The sequence below is a fragment of the Ursus maritimus genome, unplaced genomic scaffold, assembly GCF_017311325.1.
Source record: "Ursus maritimus isolate PB19 unplaced genomic scaffold, ASM1731132v1 scaffold_6, whole genome shotgun sequence".
In the NCBI taxonomy this organism is placed as follows: Eukaryota; Metazoa; Chordata; class Mammalia; order Carnivora; family Ursidae; genus Ursus; species Ursus maritimus.
In genome coordinates, this window is record NW_024426774.1 from 25361401 (window position 1) to 25380431 (window position 19031).

Consider the following 19031-nt stretch of genomic DNA (forward strand, 5'->3'; position numbering starts at 1 on the left):
GATTTTTATGTGGTGTAAGATTAGGAAAATATTAAAGGATTTTGGATACAGGAATAATTTATATATTAGAAGGATGCAGTAAGACTACTGTGATGACAATAGATTATAAGTGGTTGTGTGTGTTGGAGGGCAATGATAGAAGTGAGGGTTCTAGTTTGGATGCTATTAGTTTGTTGATGGTGGTTTGGACCATGGTGATAGTTGTTGAGGTGGTGAAAAGAGTGGTCAGATTCTGGATATAATTTGGCATAGAAGGAATAGTATATGCTGATATATTGAACATCTGGTGTGAGAAAGAAGAGTCAGAAATGACTAAGGTTTTGGATTGAGCTGATTGAAAAATAGAATTTCTGTTTACTGAGGTTGGAGTGGGCAATTAAGAAGTTTGGCTTTACTTATGATAAATTAGAGATGTCTGGTAGACATTTGAATGAGTCTGTAAATCAATGGAGTATGATTTGGAGATTTATTTTTCAACCTTTATATGGAATTAAAAATCAGAATAGACATGTCTAAGAAATAGAAGAAGTTCTTATTTCAAAATGCAGATTCCTGGGACCCCACTCATAGATTTGGGGTGGGGCCCAGGAATCTGCAGATAATCATGCTAATAGTCCACAGTATAAGGAACAGGGTTTATTGGAATGTTCAGTTCCCAAGATAGGTGTCGATTTCTAAGGTAAGATCAATTATTACCCTAAGTTTAACCTCTCTTTTGGGAGCTGATCCCATTGAGAAGCATTGAGTTTTGTTGGAGGCTACAAATCAGAGAGTATGAGAAGTGTTATTAATGATGATGTGGTTTTGGCCAAAGAAAGACTTTTGCTGTATTTAGCATTTTCCCCCTTGTTTGACAGCAACAGCTGGGATGAACATGTATTTGAATTGGTTCTACCGAAAGCTTGTATGGTTGGACACGTGGACTTCAAATTTGTTTTGAACTCAAACATCACCAATATTCCACAGATACAAGTGACACTGCTGAAAAATAAAGCTCCGGGCTTAGGGAAAGTCAATGGTAAGAATGAATCAAAATTTATATTTGAAAATTTTTGGAGTTGATTTCTTAAAAAAACTAATTTTCAACTTGGCTGTCTAGGTTTCACGTCCCTCCTCTCCACTCTCTCCTCCACCCCGTTGTTTTTTTCTGTTCTACTTCTGGTGGTTTTATTTAGAAAAGTTAATTCTAGAATATTTTGGAGGTTTTCAGTAGCTCAGTATTGTGTAAAATTGCATAAACTGGAATAATTTAATTTTGCTATTTGGGAAATTCAGTTGGTTCCTTCCTGAATTAGTTTCACTTTCATCATTCCTAGATGTGCACATTTTTCTTCCTAAGCGGAGACTTGATTGGGAAAAGAACTTTGTTAATGGAAGTCACATACTCTTTTAAGATCAGTAGTGAAACCTAACCTTTCATTTAATCCAGAAACACACCCAGAAATACACCCAGCTTTATTTACTTTTCTTACAAGTTCAGAATTTGATATATTGAGTCATTTTACTCAATCTGTTTAAATAGATTGTATACATTTAGTATGTTGGGAACTAGATGTTTCTCATCAGTGTTTTCTCCTTAATAGGTTAATTTAAAAGGCTGGGGATGATTTCAGAGTAAAAGGGCTGCTTTACACCAGGGAGTAGAAACAGTGAAACCTGAAAAATTTCTTGTTTTCAAAATACATATGTATGTGTTTGTGTATATGTGTGTGTTTGTGTGTGTGGTGCATTCTTTTGAATCATGGCAGATTCTGATTTAACTGGGTCTAGGGCTTAGGCATTGGTATTTTTAAAACTTGTACTCTGCAACGTAGGGTAAGAACTTTTACTTTAGTTGCCAGCAAATTATTTCTCAGGTGAATATTTTAGTACCATTGAAAGGAGTGTATGAAATGATTAGTGGAATCTAATTTTTTTTCTTCTTCTGACAACCATTTTGTAGCATCTGTGATAAAAATCACAGTGTTCCCATTTTAACAGAAAATTTTAGAATTTCAGGCACATAAATTATTGATATTAAGCAAAATTAAGTTTACTAATATTTTTATCCTCTAGAAACAGCAGTAGATAGGCAGATCACCTTTCCTTTGTCTCCAGCTCTTAACATTGAAGTGGAACAAAATGGGAAACCGTCCCTGGTTGATTTGAATGAAGAAATGCAGCACATGGATGTAGAGGAATCACAGTGTGAGTTAAATTATAGAGCTGTTGTCCATGACAGTAAAAGGAGTAGTGATCCAAATGCATCATGTTGGGCAGAGATTTCCTTATGGCTTGCAAAAACTTGGTTTTAAAAACACAATTAAAAAATAACCTATAATTGTGCTTTGGCAATATGCTTTAACTTTCAGCTCATCTTTGTGAACACAGCTGCGCTAATACTCGCATTCTTGTTTTTTTAATATCTTGGGATTTAAAATCATGTCATGGTTTTATAATATTTTTTGACGATCAAGGTGAATGTAAATAATATGGGAATGGAAAACAACATATATCAGATATTTGAAAATATATCAGATCTTTGATTATAGTTCCTTAGCATGATAGTGAATTCTTATTTGAACACATTCTAAGTGTGGTATTTTGTGTGGTGGTATTACATATGGGATGGATATTTGCTTATTTCATATTTTTAAATTACAAACTAATTTAAAAGAAAATATGTATTTTTTCTTTTTAGGTCTTAGATTATGTCCATTTTTAGAAGATCATAAAGAAGACATTCTGTGTGGACCAGTATGGCTTGCTAGTGGCCTTGATCTATCAGGGCATGCTGGGATGTTGACATTAACAAGTCCCAAACTTGTTAAAGGTGAAGTAGCATATTTTACAAAAACAGAATAAATAATGCTACTATTGGAAAAATAGATTTTTTTTTTTAAACTGATCTCAGAAAAGTAAGATTTTGTTTTGTTTGGAATTTGCATTAACAGTTCCATCAGTTTCCTGGTAGCTGAGGTCATTTTCTCTCAGAAGTGACTGTATTTTTATGTGAAACTTTTGATTCTACTTTCTGTGTTTTGGAGGTCTCAGTTCTTTTAGAGAAAGCATTAAAAAAATGAATATATGATAACTTAGTGTGATATCGCAGAGCTTTTTTGAGTAACCAGGTGACATGTTCTGGCATGGTTGCCTTTCCCATCAACTTAAGAGTCCTGTGTCTTTAATTGTATATTGTTATAATATTTTCTCTTAAGAGGGTTTTTATAGAAGAGTTTTGATAATATCAGATGTAATTATTTGAGTGTCTCACATAAACACATTATAATTAATGTATATTTTAAAACAATTGGCCATTATGTAGAGGATTAATATTGCATTAGTAGGACTTTTATATATCAGCTTTTGTATCCCGGGGTAAATTAAAAAAGCCAATAAACAAAACACCTACCTTCATTATTAAAGTTATTTTGGAGGTGGGGTGGGATGTGCAGTTCTTCTGCAAATCAGGAAAATACCTGACCATGCAGATAACAACTATTTTAATTTGTGTACATTCCTTCATATTAGTTGTCTACATTTACATATTTACCTTTAGTTGCAGACATATATACAAGTTTTAATGTGTTCTCTTGACTACACCTCATTCGTTTGAGATCCTGTGGTGTGTTATGCCACATACTGGGGTATATATACGTAGTGAGCCAGAGTAATAAAATCTCTTATATTGCTTCAAGTATAAGTTACTTTTGTTGAATGAGAATGTGAAACTTAAATTTGTATATGAAAATAAAGATGTTGGCTTTGACAAAATGGGGGATGCAATTAAATGATATGCATTTCAAAAGACTCAATTTAAAAGTATTAATTTTTCTAGAATTTACCAAGAATGATTTTTTATTCTTACCAAATATTCCAAAAATCTTTGGAACTGGAGAAATTGATAGCTAAATTTTTAGAGGAAAAGGATGATATGGATCAAAGAAGTTTGGAAAAAGAAAATAGAGGAGGTCTTGTCAGATATTAGAACATAGAATAATAATACAGCAATAAGAAGAGTACCTGTAATGCTAGCACAGTAGGCAGGCCAATCACTGGAAAACAACAAAGGTAGCTTTTTAATTAGAGAAAGATTTAATACCTGCAGGGTACCGATAGGCTGATGGTTTAGTGGTGAGTGTATTAATAATTTGAGGGTATTTTTACAATATATTTTACTTATGGATTGTGTGGTGTGATCTTAATTTAGTTAAAAGAAAATAAAATGTACTGGTGGTAATAACCAGTATTTATTGAGTGCTGTCTTTGTGCCATGCATAGTTGTGTTTTAGTTGTCTTTGAGGTAGGTACTGTTATTACTCCCATTTTACATTTGAAAGAACCAAACCACAGCAGATTAATTTATCACATGCCTAATAAATGGCAGAGCCATTACTCAAACCCAGGTAGTGACCCCAAAGCCTGTGCTTTTTCATCTATTAATACCACAGTGCTTATGTATATGTGTGTATGTGCATATGTGTGTGCATGCGTGCATAAAAAGACTGGGATGGATTCACATAATGATACCATCATTATCTATGGGTAGTGCCTTAAAGTTAGTTTTATTGTGTGTGTTTTTCTGTAGTTCACAAAATGTCTGTTACTAAAATGAATAATTTCATTGGGGAAAAATATGCAAAGTGTTTGTAATAATTAGTCAGAATTTTCCGTCTTCTGGTGTTTGTGTAACTCCTGTGCTTTTTGTTCTTTTGCTACCAACATATGAAGGTTATTTGGGGATTATACTCAAAAAGTATAATTTGAAAATTCTAATCAAGTGTATTTTTCTTCTGGAATTAACTTGCTCTGTGAAGATGAAAAGCAATTTGGTCTTTTGGTGATTAAGTTATTTTTCCCATTCTGTGCTGCTCCTCTAGGTATGGCAGGAGGAAAATACCGTTCCTTTTTAATCCACGTCAAGGCAGTGAATGAAAGAGGAACAGATGAGATCTGTAACGGTGGTATACGCCCTGTAGTAAGACTTCCATCCCTAAAACACCAGAGTAACAAGGGTTATTCACTTGCTTCACTCTTGGCAAAAGTCGCAGCAGGCAAGGTACGAAGCAGTGTCATTTTGAACCACAACAGTGCTACTATAAACATTATGGACAAGATTTGACACAATTGGAAGGAGTACGACCCTTCATTGATTTTTCAATAGACACGTGGTTTGTTTATAATTTTTCTTTGCAGTGACTTTAAAAATGTATTTAAGAAGTATATATTTTGAATTAACTTTAAGCAAATGTTTATAAAGTATACTCAGAAGAGAGTAATTGTTAGCAGACACTTCCCTTTATAATTATTTTAGGCCATAATATTTATTTAGGTTTTAGAGTTTGTGTCTTTTACTGGTAACTCACTACTTTTTTTGGTAAACTTTTGGGAGGATGCAGGAAGAGAAGTTGGGTAATAATGTTAGAGATAAACCCTAATTTCAAGGTTGATTTTCTACAAGTAGCTGTGTACCATGCAGTCTCTTCATAATTGTCTGATCTTGGATTTTCCTGAACTCTGGAGATTTTTGTTTCTCTATCATCATTATTCATAAGCAACAATAGCAATATCAGTAACACCAATCATCTTATATTTGTATAGGTCTTCCAATTTTTCAAGGACTTCTGTGTACTTTATCTGATTTAATCCTCAAAATAACTCTGAGGTAGGCAGAGCAGGTGCTACTATTATCTCCATTTTTCATACTGAAAGTGAGTGAACCTTAGAGATTGGGGAGCGGTCATATTTCATATCGCTTTTAAGTGCTGTGGCTGGGACTTGGTCTCAGGACTTTGGCTTTCTAATCTTTAATTGGGTTATTGCCTTTAAAACAGTGACTTTGTTTTTTTCCCCCCATTATAATTCTGGGGGAATTTAGTCATTTACTGAATATGAGGGTTAAAAGCTATCATTTTAATTTGATGTGTATGTTTTGATAGTCATAATTCAGTTACTACTTTTTTTTAAAACTTTAAATAGTAAATAATTTTTTAGTTTCATTTGTTTGTTCATTGAGTTATTTGTTTTTGTATGTTTAGGAAAAATCATCTAATGTTAAGAATGAAAATGCAAGTGGTGCCCGAAAATCTGAGAATCTCCGGGGCTGTGACTTACTGCAAGAGGTCTCAGTCACCATTCGAAGATTTAAGAAAACTTCAATTTCTAAGGAAAGGTAACCTCATTTCCTTCTCCTACTATTCTTATAGTAGTAAATGTACAAAGAGTTCTAGTAAATACAACACATATAAAATTTTTTTTTAAATAAATAAAATTTTTTTAAAGATTTTATTTATTTATTCGACAGAGATAGAGACAGCCAGCGGGAGAGGGAACACAAGCAGGGGGAGTGGGAGAGGAAGAAGCAGGCTCCCAGCGGAGGAGCCTGACGTGGGGCTCGATCCCAGGACTCCGGGATCACGCCCTGAGCCGAAGGCAGATGCTGAACTGCTGTGCCACCCAGGCGCCCCAGCACATATAAAAATTTTAAGTCTTCTTTTTACTTGAAAGGTTTTGTTTGCTTTCCATTTTACTTAAGTACTTGTAATCTCAGTGAGGGTATGAATTACCTTTCTACCTCATTGGTTTATCCCTGGTATATATACAGTACTTTGAAGTATACCAGGAATATTGTATTTGTACAAATGGTATTTGTAGAATGAGGAAAGAAATATAATTTGAAGTTTTATTCACTCTTGGTCGGAATATGATATGTTATTAAACTTAATTTCTTTTATTTTTTTAAAAAAGATTTTAGAGAGAGAGAGAGAAAGAGAGAGAGTGAGCGCGAGCAGGGAGAGGGGCAGAAGGAGAAGCAGACTCCTCGCCGAGCAGGGAGCCTGATATAGGATTCGATCCCAGAATCCTGGGATCAGGACCTAAGCCGAAGGCAGACGCTTAACCGGCTGAGCCACCCAGGCGTCCCAAACTTACTTTCTTTTAAAACTTTCTATAAACCAAGTATTGTTTATATGCTGTTTTAAATCTTTAATACCATAACATTAAGAGATCAACATTCCACTGTAATAATTTTCAAAAAAATATTTTTAATTGTGATGTTCATGATTCACAGTGAAGCAAATGACCAACCAGGTTGTGATAGCTTTAGTCTGTTCTGTTTTGATTTTTTTTTTTTTTTTGAAGATTTTATTTATATATTTGACAGAGATAGAGACAGCCAGCGAGAGAAGGAACACAAGCAGGGGGAGTGGGAGAGGAAGAGCAGGCTCCCAGCAGAGGAGCCTGATGTGGGGCTTGATCCCATAACGCCGGGATCACGCCCTGAGCCGAAGGCAGACGCTTAACCACTGTGCCACCCAGGCGCCCATGTTTTGGTTGTTAATATATTTATATTCTCTTTTTTTAGAGTGCAACGATGTGCTATGTTACAGTTTTCAGAATTTCATGAGAAGCTTCTTAACACTCTTTGTAGAAAAGCAGATGATGGCCAAATCACAGAACATGCCCAGAGCCTTGTGTTGGATACCCTTTGTTGGTTAGCTGGAGTACATTCAAATGGACCTGGAAGGTTAATAATTAAGATTTTACTTATCACTGATGATTGCCCTTTGGATGTTATGAATAGAAGTTCAAGATGAGTCTAAATGTCTGCTATTGTTTTGCAGCTCCAAAGAGGGAAATGAGAGCCTGCTTTCAAAAACACGAAAATGTCTTTCAGACATCGTACGTGCCTGCTTCTTTGAGGCCGGACGAAGCATAGCCCATAAGTGTGCCCGATTTCTAGCCTTGTGCATTAGGTTGGTGTTTTTTTGTTGAAAGTCAAGTTTGTAGATGCACTTGAAGTTCAGCAGGTGATGGCTGTGTCTGTGGTGTAATTTGATACTTATCGAATGAGTGTATAATTATAGGATTTTCAAAAGTTGGTGAGGGTTATCGAGATTCTAAGAATGAACTTCAGATTTTTAGGAGAAAATGTCATATTGCATACATTTTTTTAAGAAGATTTTATTTATTTATTTAGAGAGAAGCATGTACGAGTGAGGGAAGGGACAGAGGGAGAGGGAGAGAGAGGATTTCAAGCAAACTCCCTGCTAAGTACAGAGCCCAAAGCAGGGCTTGATCTCACCACCCTGAGATCATGACCTGAGCTGAAATCAAGAATCAAATGCTTAACTGACAGCCACCCAGATGCCCCTTAATTAAAGTAGTCTACTAGGCTTCTCTGCCTATTATTAGCAGTTTGGGGACTTTCGTAAGGCGAACGCTTCTCCCACTTTTATTTTTATCTTCCCTGGTTGTCTTTGGATTCTTCTCCTAAGGCCTTATTCCCTGTTATATGACAGTCTTACCAGGCTTATTTGTAAGATTGTGCAGACCTTTTTTCTAGACCCTGAGACTTAAACCATCTAGTAGATGTTTAAAAACGAATAGTTAGTATTGACTATATATGCTTGTTAGCCCTTTTTGGTGAAGAAAACCATTACAAAGATCCTTAGTATAATCAGTCCCTCTTATCTTTCTATGTGTATAAAGGGCTTTAGGGCAGATTTTTCTTGTAATCTCTATGAATATATTTTAAAGGGTTTTCTTAGGTACTACACCATGTTTAGGATTGAATTTAGATATTGAGTGATATATTTACATTTTTTCTTTTAAATTTTTTTCAGTAATGGCAAATGTGACCCATGTCAACCAGGTTTTGGATCTGTTCTGTTGAAGGCCTTACTTGATAATATGTCATTTTTACCTGCAGCGGCAACTGGTGGTATGTGAAATTAGTTTAATCACAAATAGCAATAGGCATAGGAAATATCTCACAATATATTCAGGATTATTTAGTAAGTATTTTTTTCCTCGGTTGTTCCCCCTTTTTTCTGTAGCTTCTCTAAGGGGTTGATGAATTGTGATTTATCAGATTGGCAGATACTCTGTTCAGTAGTACTGCTTGGAAAAAGTGGGAGAGTTAAGTAAATAGCATCATCTTAATTCATACATTTTCTGTATTTCATTAAAATCATTGAGTTGTTTGGTTGTTAATTGACTGTAGATCAGATATCACAAATTTGCTAAAATGCCAGGAAGGGCCAGAGCGATGACATAAGTAGAATGCTCCATGCATGTATTGTGTGCGATTGGTAGGCACTTTGGCAAACGAGAACTCTCTAAAGGGGCCAGTAGATTTCTTCAGCACTTGAAGACTATAGACATGCTATTCAAGAGTGAATGTGGTGTTAAAAAAAGGAATGAATGTAGTTATCAAGTAGCACTTTATAAAGCAGTCTCTTAAAATAGCACATATATAAAGTAATGAATATTTTAAAAATATTTAAAAATATTCTTAATGCTATTTTGTTGTTACTATAAAGGGCTACTGATTTGTCCTTTTAAACCTAATGTTATCTTTTTGTAGACGTTTCTTACAGTCTTTTGTTTAATAAATAATCAACTTACTCAGCAAGGATTATATTTGGTCTTTGTGGTATTGTAGAAAAAGAGCCTACTCAAAGTTAGTTGTTATATGGTTATTTTATCAATATCTTACTTTGGGTAAAGAATCTGTTTATGTTTACCTTAGACATAAATTGGGTGAAACTATTAACTCTGTTACATAGAGTAGAATGTTTTGGACTCGGTTGCTCACTCTAACAGCCTTGGAGTTGAAAATAGTTTTTTGAGAATATTCTTTGAGGTAGGATGCTTAAATTCTGGGGTGTACTTAGTACTTAGATATCTCATGTTTTATAAAAGTCTTAAAGTACATGATAATGATCGTCTTTTAACCGTGTTGATTTGTATCTAACTGGCAGTATAGGATAACTATATTCACTTGCCAGCATGTGTTACTTGTACCTCATAGCCTTCCATTGTTCTTGAAAGTTTTGGTATAAACCAAACAGTATTTCAGGAAGGATGGCTTGGAAGACCTGACATCTCTGTACCTTTCCAGTTATTCTAAAATGTCCCTCAGAGTCATCTCAAGTTATTGAAAACCTAAATGATTAGGTTGACTTATCTAGTCCTTAAAAAACACATTTCTAATTATCTGTTACTGTCTTCTTAGTGTCCTCCAAGGAATTGGTCCATTCTGTATAAGTTGTTTTGTAAGGTGACTTACTGATAAATATGTAATCTGAAGTTAGTTCTCTTTGTTAGCGAACAATGAGGAAAAGAAACATTGATTTGTTTTTATTGTTTTCAGGTTCTGTCTATTGGTATTTTGTCTTACTAAATTATGTTAAAGATGAAGATTTGGCTGGGTGCAGTACAGCTTGTGCATCTTTGCTTACGGCTGTGTCCAAACAGTTACAGGACAGGCTAACACCAATGGAAGCTTTACTTCAGACAAGGTATTTTAATATACGAAATGACTAACAGTGGGCCTTTCAGGATATGATAGGAGCTTTGTACAGAACTGTGTGTGTATATATATATATATATGTATATATATATATATATATATATATATTTGCTTGCAAAAATATATTTGTGCATTTCCTTTTTCTAAATATTAGGTTAAGGTTTTCTTTCCTCTATTTTCTCTGAAATAATTCCTTTTAACAATTTTGAACGTCCTGAAAATGGTTATGTGGAGGACTAATTATATTAAAATGCTTAAAAGTGGTATTTCTTGCTAGTTGAAGAAGCATTTAAAATAATTTGTTTCTCTGTGGTTTGAATTTTGTGATTGGAGTTATATAAATCATTTACTGGCCATAATCAGTATTCTTCATCTGCTGGTTGATTTTTCTAAAACTTCAACATAATGCAATAAATAGCTGAAGGTTACATTTGAGTTCTTGCCTGATCTTCAGTGTTGGAAGTTATTCTTTTATTTAACACGATGATTTTTGTAATCTTTTTAGATAAGAAATCTTGATCTTGATAAAATTTTACTCAAAGTCTTTGTATTTTCTACTGAGTCAGTGTAACTAGTGGTGGAGTTGAGGGAAGGGTGCTTGGTTATCTTTTCCTTGCTTTAATCTGCAGATGAAGATTCAGTCTTGGTTCATTACCTGCCAGTTTATTAGAATCACATTTGTTGAGTCTCCTTTAGAGTTTACGTTTCTGGGGGAACACAACTGAAATTCACTGAATTTCGTGGGTTAAATCTGGTTAGTGTTTCCCTTTGCGCTGTGTCAAACTGCTTTCAAAACTAAGTAAATAGGTAATTTGTTAATTAGATGGCTGACAGGAAAATTGTTAGGACATTATTTTATTTTTCAGATATGGATTATATAGCTCACCATTTGATCCAGTCCTTTTTGATTTGGAGATGAGCGGTTCTTCTTGTAAAAATGTATACAACAGCAGCATTGGTGTCCAGTCAGATGAAATTGATTTGTCAGATGTCCTTTCAGGTAGTAACATCCTTTATTAAAGGAATTTCTGAATTTTATATATTTGGTTAAGCTACCATTGACAACAGATTGTAGTTACTGTGTTCTGTCTTGAAAAACTAAAATTCTTCAGAACTTAACATCTGTGACTCATGAAACTGTTTGCCTTTATTTTATAACTTCTCCCTCAAAAAAAAAAAAATGATTGAAGTTACTTTTGGAAGGGTTGTGAATTGCTTTTTGTTCGTGTTTTTGTGTGTTTCATTGCATGTCAGTATGACTTTAATGCTCGTAAGAGACTTTAAAATTTGATTATTTGTTGTAGGCTTTTCTGCTTTATTTGGTATGCCTTTGATGGCCACAAAATCAAAGAACATTTTATTTCATATTTCAGAAAATAAGATGGATGTATATTTATTGTAATAAGTAAAGATGGAGAAAAAGTTTTCTATATCTACTAACATACTCAGTTAAACTTTGTACAGTGTTACATGTATTCTCGTATACATTTCTGAAAGAATATGCTTTTAGGATTGAATGTATAACCATTTCAGGTGCCATAATTTGGTGTTTATTTAGTTTTGTTAATGAAAATAATGACCGTTATTTTCTTACATCTTACTGAACTTACCGTAAGTGTTGTCAGTAAACCACAATGTTAGAGTTTTAGGTCAACGTAATAAGATAATTATCACATTAAACAGAAGTAAATTTGGGCCGTTAATTTCAGTTTCTTAAACTTTAAATTATGAATCATGAGAAAAAGCGAAAGAGAAAAATCAAATACAGAAATAGAAATAAAATGTAAAGTGCCTTAATTACAAACTTTCCACCCTCTTAGATTACCTTAACAGGATGTTTAGCTGCTTAGACTTGTTTGCTACACATGTTCATGAACATTTTTAATGAAAGAGGTCATATTAAACTTACTGATCTTTTAACTTGCCTTTTAATGGCTTATGTTGCTTGTGGGTATGTGTTACCTCTTCTGTTTGATGACTTAGGCTCTGACTACTTTATGCTGATCTCTCTGTTCAAGTGACACGTCAATTTATGAGTGGACCTCAGAGGAGAGGTTAGAACTAGATATATAGATGCCTTCTGTATACTTAGGAGAGAAGGAGATTTCATTATGGAGAGAATGTAAGGAAAAGACCATAAAGCTCAGGTCCGGCCAGGGAGTTAAGCACACGAGAGCAGCACACTTAGTAAAGAGAAGGGACTTAGAAATCGTGACATAAGTCTCCATCTGAATGTTGCATTTTATTTCTCACCATTAAACCTTGTGCAGTGTTCCTTTTCTCAGTTAATGGCATCACTGGCACAAATGAGAAATCTGAATGTCATACTTGATACCTCCTGCTCAGCCTCCACATTGAGGCTGTCAACAGATTCTATTATATCTTTTTATACCATCATGTATTTCAAAGCTATTCTCTTACCTCCCATGATCACATGATTACAGGAAAGCCAGTCATCTTGAATCTGGACTACAGTAATAGTGTTCTAACTGGTCCTGCCTCACTTGAGTACATTCTCCACGTTGCAATGAGTGTGATTGTTTTTGGATGCAAACCTGGTCACTTTACCTCTCTCCTTAAAATATTTTTCATGTCTTTCCGTTACTCTGCAGTCCAAAGTCTTTGTTTCAGCATATAAAATCTCTTATGATCTGGCTCTCTTTCCCTTCCCACCTAATCTAATACCATTGCCTCTGTTAGTCAATTCTCTCTGGTCCAGTGATTCTCAAAGTGTGGTATGTAGACCTGCTCAGGGTCCCTGAGACAACTTTCAGGGAATCCGTGGGTCAACTGTCTTTGTGATAGAACAATATTATTTGCCTTTTTCACTGCATAGACATTTATACTAATTGTGCAAAAGCATGATGTTCTCTACTCTGCCCTTGCAATAAAAAATATGCCAGTTTCATTAAAAATGTCCCTGATGAGGCAGTAAAAGTTGTTAATTTTATTAAGTTTTGAAACTGTCGATACTTATGTTTATTCTGTGATGAAATGGGAAATAGGCACAAAGCACTTTGGCTGCATACTGAAGTACCACGGTTGTTTTAAGGAAATACTTGGGCAGTTTGAGTTACAAGCTGAACTAGTTGCTTATTTTATGGAACACCGTTTTTATTAAAAGAATGATTTGCAAAATATGTTCATTCGCACTTGATTGGTAGGTATTTTTTAAAAAATGAATAGAAAAGAACTATCAGTATCCATCCAGTTGATAGTATTTTTTGCCAGTGTTAAAAGAGCTTTTAAGCAAAAATTAGAGTTTTGGAAAACTTACATCATCCAGTGAGCTTGACAGCTTCTCGGTATATAACAACTTTTCTGATAGCCTATGTTGATATTACTGAATGTCATTTTTTGATATATATATATATATATATATATATAGATATGTCTATATCTATATATATATATAATGAAATGTGTTAACGTATGTATATAGTAGTCAACCAGTATTTTCCAAGTGGGTAAGAGATTTCTTAAAAATACAGGAAGTCCAGTTAACACGCTCTAGAGTTTGAGAAGGGCATCAGTAAGATGTCAGAGACCAGGGATGCCTGGATGGTTCAGGCAGTTAAGCATCTGACTCTTGGTCTCAGCTCTGGTCTTGATCTCTGTGTTGTGAGTTCAAGCCTTGCAGTGGCTTGAACTGCGTGGAGCCTACTTTAAAAAAAAAAGAGAGAGAGATTTAACACACCACATGGCAAATAATCTTCAAAAAAAAATACCACTTGCCAAAGTTTTTGAATATATAAGACTATTAAAAATATTCCTTTTCCAACATTTTTTTTTTTATAAAGGTCTACCAAAACAACATCCTGCAACATACTGAATGTGGAGACAGATAGGACAATAAACTACCCTCTTTGATAAGCCAGATTTTAAAGAGTTTTGCAAAAATGTAAAACATTGCCCCTCTCATAAAGTTATTTTTGTCTGAAGACAGTTATTATTCATCAGAGTATGCTGTTTATATCTAATGAATTTATTACTACTACATGAGTTAATGTTTAAAATATTCTTATCCTAAGATTTCTGCTAGGATGAGTATCTGTCTATCTCTGTCTATCTATCCATCCATCCATCCATCCATCCATCCATCCATCCACAACCAACATAGATGAATGTTCTTTAACAGTTCTTAATCAGTTTAAAGATAGAGAGGTGTTTGGATTGAGAAATGTTCCTCCAGCCTCCTTGCTCCTTTAGTTCCTCTAATGTGCCATATTTTTTCCTACTGGAGAGATTTCACTTATGTTGTTTCTTTTGCCAGGTTTCTCCTGCCTGGAATAAATACATAAAAATGTCATTCTTCCCATAAATCTCATCTCCTCATCATGAAAGTATTTTATTACTCCTTGACTTAGACTGATTTCCCCTGGACTCATTTGTCCTTGAAACTTCTTTTAATTAAAACAGCACTTTTTTTTTTTTAGTGTTTATTTAAATTCCAATTAGTCAACATACAGTGTAATATTAGTTTCAGATGTACAGTTTAGTGACTCATCACCCTTCTTGATCCCCAACACCTGTTTAACCCAACCCCCCCCACCTCCCATATGGTAACCCTCAGTTTGTTTTCTTAGAGTGTGTTTCTTGGTTTGCCTCTTTTTTTTCCCCTATGATCATTTGCTTTGTTTCTTAAATTCCACATCAGTGAAATCATGGTATTTGTCTTTCTCTGACTGACTTCACTTAACATAATACTCTCTAGCTCCATCCGTGTCATTGCAAATGGCAAGATTTCTTTTTTCAGGCTGAATAATATTCCATTGTCTTCGTAATCCCTTCATCAGTCGATGGACATTTGGGATCTTTCTATAATTTGTCTATTGTAGATAATCTGCTGTAGACATTGGGATGTGTGTATCCCTTTGAATTAGTATTTTTGTATTCTTTGGGTAAATACCTTGTGCCCAAATGCTAGATCATAGGGTAAGTGCTTTTTTTTAAAAGTTCAGTTGTATGATTAGTTGTTTAGTGCCCAGTAATCTGTAACACAGAGTAGGTATTTAATGAGAACTGGGTCCTGTCCTTTTCTCATGTATTTCTCATGTCTAGTATTAAGTGCTCAATAAATAGTTTTGTGTTTTTTTTTTTTTAAAGATTTTATTTATTTATTCGACAGAGATAGAGACAGCCAGCGAGAGAGGGAACACAAGCAGGGGAAGTGGGAGAGGAAGAAGCAGGCTCATAGCAGAGGAGCCTGATGTGGGGCTCGATCCCATAACGCCGGGATCATGCCCTGAGCCGAAGGCAGACGTTTAACCGCTGTGCCACCCAGGAGCCCCAAGTGTGTGTTTTTTTTTAACAAGTGTCAGGTCCTATGATGTGCACTGACAAAATGTTGGAGAACAGGTTTATGATAATTTGGTCTTGCATTTGGTTTAGTCCTTCAGATGTTGATAGTTTTTGTATCTCCCCATCCTTTCCATCCTTGGTTTCTGTTTGATTTTGTCTGTTAAAGAATTCTGTTTAAAGCAGTGCTAATTCCAGAAAATTTGGACAATACTGAAAATAACCCTTTTCCCCTATACCACATAACACTTTTAATTGTTTTGTGTTCTTCTGTCTTGTCTTCTTGCTGTGGTTTTATGGTTCACATAACTGTGATCATGTGAATTATTTTAATTTTTTTTAACTACATATGCTAACTTAAACTAAAGTTGACCCTTCAACAACATGCGTTTGAACTGTGCAGTCCACTTATATGTGGAATTGTTTTCAATAAATAGAGTACAGTACTGTAGATGTATTTTCACTTCCTTATGATTTTCTTATTAACATTTTCTTTTCTCTAGGTTACTTTATTGTAAGAATACAGTATATAATATATAAAACATGAAAACTGTATGTTAATCAACTATGTTATCTATAAGGCTTCTGGTCGACAGTAGGATAAAAGTAGTTAAGTTTTGGGGGAGTCAAAAGTTATGTGTGTGTGTGTGTGTGTGTGTTTTAAGATTTTATTTATTTATTTGACACAGAGAGAGACAGCAAGAGAGGGAACACAAGGAGGGGGAGTGAGAGAGGGAGAAGCAGGCTTCCCGTTGAGCAGGGAGCCTGATGCGGGGCTCGATCCCAGGACCGTGGGATCATGACGTGAGCTGAAGGCAGATGCTTAATGACTGAGCCACCCAGGTGCCCCTATATATGGATTTTTGACTGTGTGCTGGGTTGGCACCCCCAACGTCAGCATTGCTTAAGTGTCAGATGTATTTTTATGATTATAAAGTAATAGGCCTCATTCTAAAATTGATAAAATATACAAAATACAAAGATATATTTACAGATAAATCTTGATAATATTTTAGAATGTTTCTTTAGTTTTTACTTAGTGTCATATTTATACAGTCAGTGTGAAAGAATGTATTCTGATTTTATGCATTCTTAACATCGTGTAATCGCTAATATTAGTAGCTGGTTCATTATTTTTTCCTCATTTAAAATCTAAATCACTTGTTACTGTTTCATATTAACGTGAGTGGTCACTGGGTTGCTTTTATGCAACTCTGCTTTTGCAACATGGAAACAAATATCTTCTGTTTGTGAGTTTTCTTAATCCCATGTCCATTGTGGAAGCACTGTATAATGGTTGTGTGTTTATGTATCTTCTCTAACTGAAATTGGAGTAGCAGCTATAATTTTCCATATGACTATCGCCTTTTGAAAATTAATTTATATAGCACAAAACTTGTCTCTTTAACAGGAAATGGAAAGGTCAGTAGTTGCACAGCTGCCGAAGGTAGTTTCACATCTCTCACTGGACTTCTAGAAGTTGAACCCCTGCACTTTACTTGTGTGTCAACTAGTGATGGCACCAGAATAGAAAGGGATGATGCAAGTACGTTTACTGGTATATACCTTCTTTTATTATTCACTCTTTCTATCATACGTTTTATGCTGAAGTAAAAACAGAGTGATATATAAGTACTTAAATACCCGTTTATATTATATGTAAGTTCCTTTGGTGTCATGTTGAATAGAAACTTTTTAATAGGAGGGAAAAAGCATTAATAGTTTTCCATATTTTTCTGTGTCAGTTCATAGTTTTTTTTTTTTCTACTTTCTCAAACACTATCTTAAATCCATTTGTTTTTGTGTGTGTGCATTTTTAGAAGCCCTTTAATTTGGAAAATATCAAACATAACAAAAGTAAAGGGGAAAGTATGATAGACTACATTTCCCTTACCCAGCCTCAACTCTCCTCACCTGTTGGCCAGTCTTAATGTGTAGTTTGGGCATCATAATGTTATTTCTTGCATTTAAAGCTCACAGTATATTTAAAGCTCACAGTATATAATATAATATATAATATATATTGAGAAGAGTGAAGAGGGAATATTTTTTTCCAGATACTTTAAAGCACCTTCAGATATATGAACCAATATTTGAATGTGTTAAATTATGTCATATTGTTGGTATTTTAAAAAATCAATGGGAATTCTTGTTTTTAAATATACCTTCTTTTCTGTGATTTTTTTTTCCTTCACATCGTAGAATCAGTATTTATAATTCTGTCTTGCTGCAAATAATTGAAATTTTTATAATCAAAAACATTGGATATGGTTTTATCTTTATTTTACAGTCACAGAAGAGTTTGAATATTGTCTTGAATGAATTCTGCTGTTGGTGGTTTTGTGTTTCGTGGATTTCTTTTTGTTTTCTTCAACAGTTTAACGGAAAGTAAAAACAGTTTGCTTGAGAAGCTACAAAAAATTTAATCTTAAGAAGCGTTTTAGAACGAAATTTTCAGTCTTCAAGCGCCTTCTTTTTCAGAATCATCTTATATCTTCTAATCGTGGAAGTAACCATTAAGTGAAATCCTTGGCTTGTGTAATTTACATGAGAGTTTTCAATTGAAATCTAATATTTCTCTTATATAGGATGTACAAAAGGATGAAATTTTGTGTTTGCTTTCTTGGATTGTTATAGTCATTTTGTAGAGACATACATGTACACTGGAATAGAAAAATGCATGACAAGAAATTGAACTTTCAGAGAACTTTTTTGTTATAAATCAGACTCTTTCTTGGAACTGTTTTGAAATTAAGGGTCTAAAATTCATGTGTTTGAGTAAGTAATGCTTTTAGAAGATATAAAATTTTATAACAGATGTAAGAGTAGGTTTGAAAAAGAGAAGTATTCCTTCACACTCCCTTTCCTCTCCTGTAAAGCAAGCAATGGAACCAGTTTCTTTAATTTCCAAAGATGGTGTGCCTGTACAAGCACTCATATCTGTATTTCGCCCACACTGAAACCACCACCAGCAGAGGGATTTTTATTAAATGTTAGGGCAAAGTCTTGACTAGTGGTCATAAGGTGCTAAAAGGTAACTAGTCTCTCAACTTATTATTTACTTTTTTTTGGTAACATGTTAATTGTGAAATATGATGCTCTTATGAAAAAATGCAGAAAACCATTGTATGACCAGCAATTTATGACAAAACAAACTGTCCATGTGACCGCCAAGTCAAGAAATAATATATCCAGCACTCTAAAAAGTATCTTCATGTCCCTTTCCACTTATTTCTCTCTCGTTCTCTAAAAGGTAAACATTGTCCTAACTTGTAGAGTAATCATTTCTTGGTTTTTGTTTGTTTCATTGTATAATCAATTATGTGTTTCAGATCACTGGTTGAATAGAGCCTTTATAATATAAAATTGCTTTTATGTATTTTTTGGTCTGCCCTCTGTTTAGTGTTATGATTGTTAAATTCATCTATATCAGTGCATG

At 34.3% G+C, this 19031-nt stretch overlaps 1 protein-coding gene across 2 annotated transcripts in view; it reads left to right on the plus strand.

Annotated features, from left to right (window-relative positions):
• BIRC6 (baculoviral IAP repeat containing 6) overlaps positions 1-19031 on the plus strand; it is a 226625-nt gene that overhangs the window by 63267 nt on the left and 144327 nt on the right. Inside the window, exons 13-23 of one of the 2 annotated variants that reach the window (XM_040623077.1) lie at positions 858-1018; positions 2056-2187; positions 2681-2812; positions 4860-5038; positions 6018-6151; positions 7343-7504; positions 7602-7733; positions 8604-8701; positions 10136-10283; positions 11161-11294; positions 17004-17138. In XM_040623077.1, the coding sequence (XP_040479011.1) occupies positions 858-1018; positions 2056-2187; positions 2681-2812; positions 4860-5038; positions 6018-6151; positions 7343-7504; positions 7602-7733; positions 8604-8701; positions 10136-10283; positions 11161-11294; positions 17004-17138 (1547 nt within the window). Of the gene's footprint in view, positions 1-857; positions 1019-2055; positions 2188-2680; positions 2813-4859; positions 5039-6017; positions 6152-7342; positions 7505-7601; positions 7734-8603; positions 8702-10135; positions 10284-11160; positions 11295-17003; positions 17151-19031 lie in introns of both variants that reach the window. The other variant, XM_040623076.1, reaches the window with a different exon arrangement.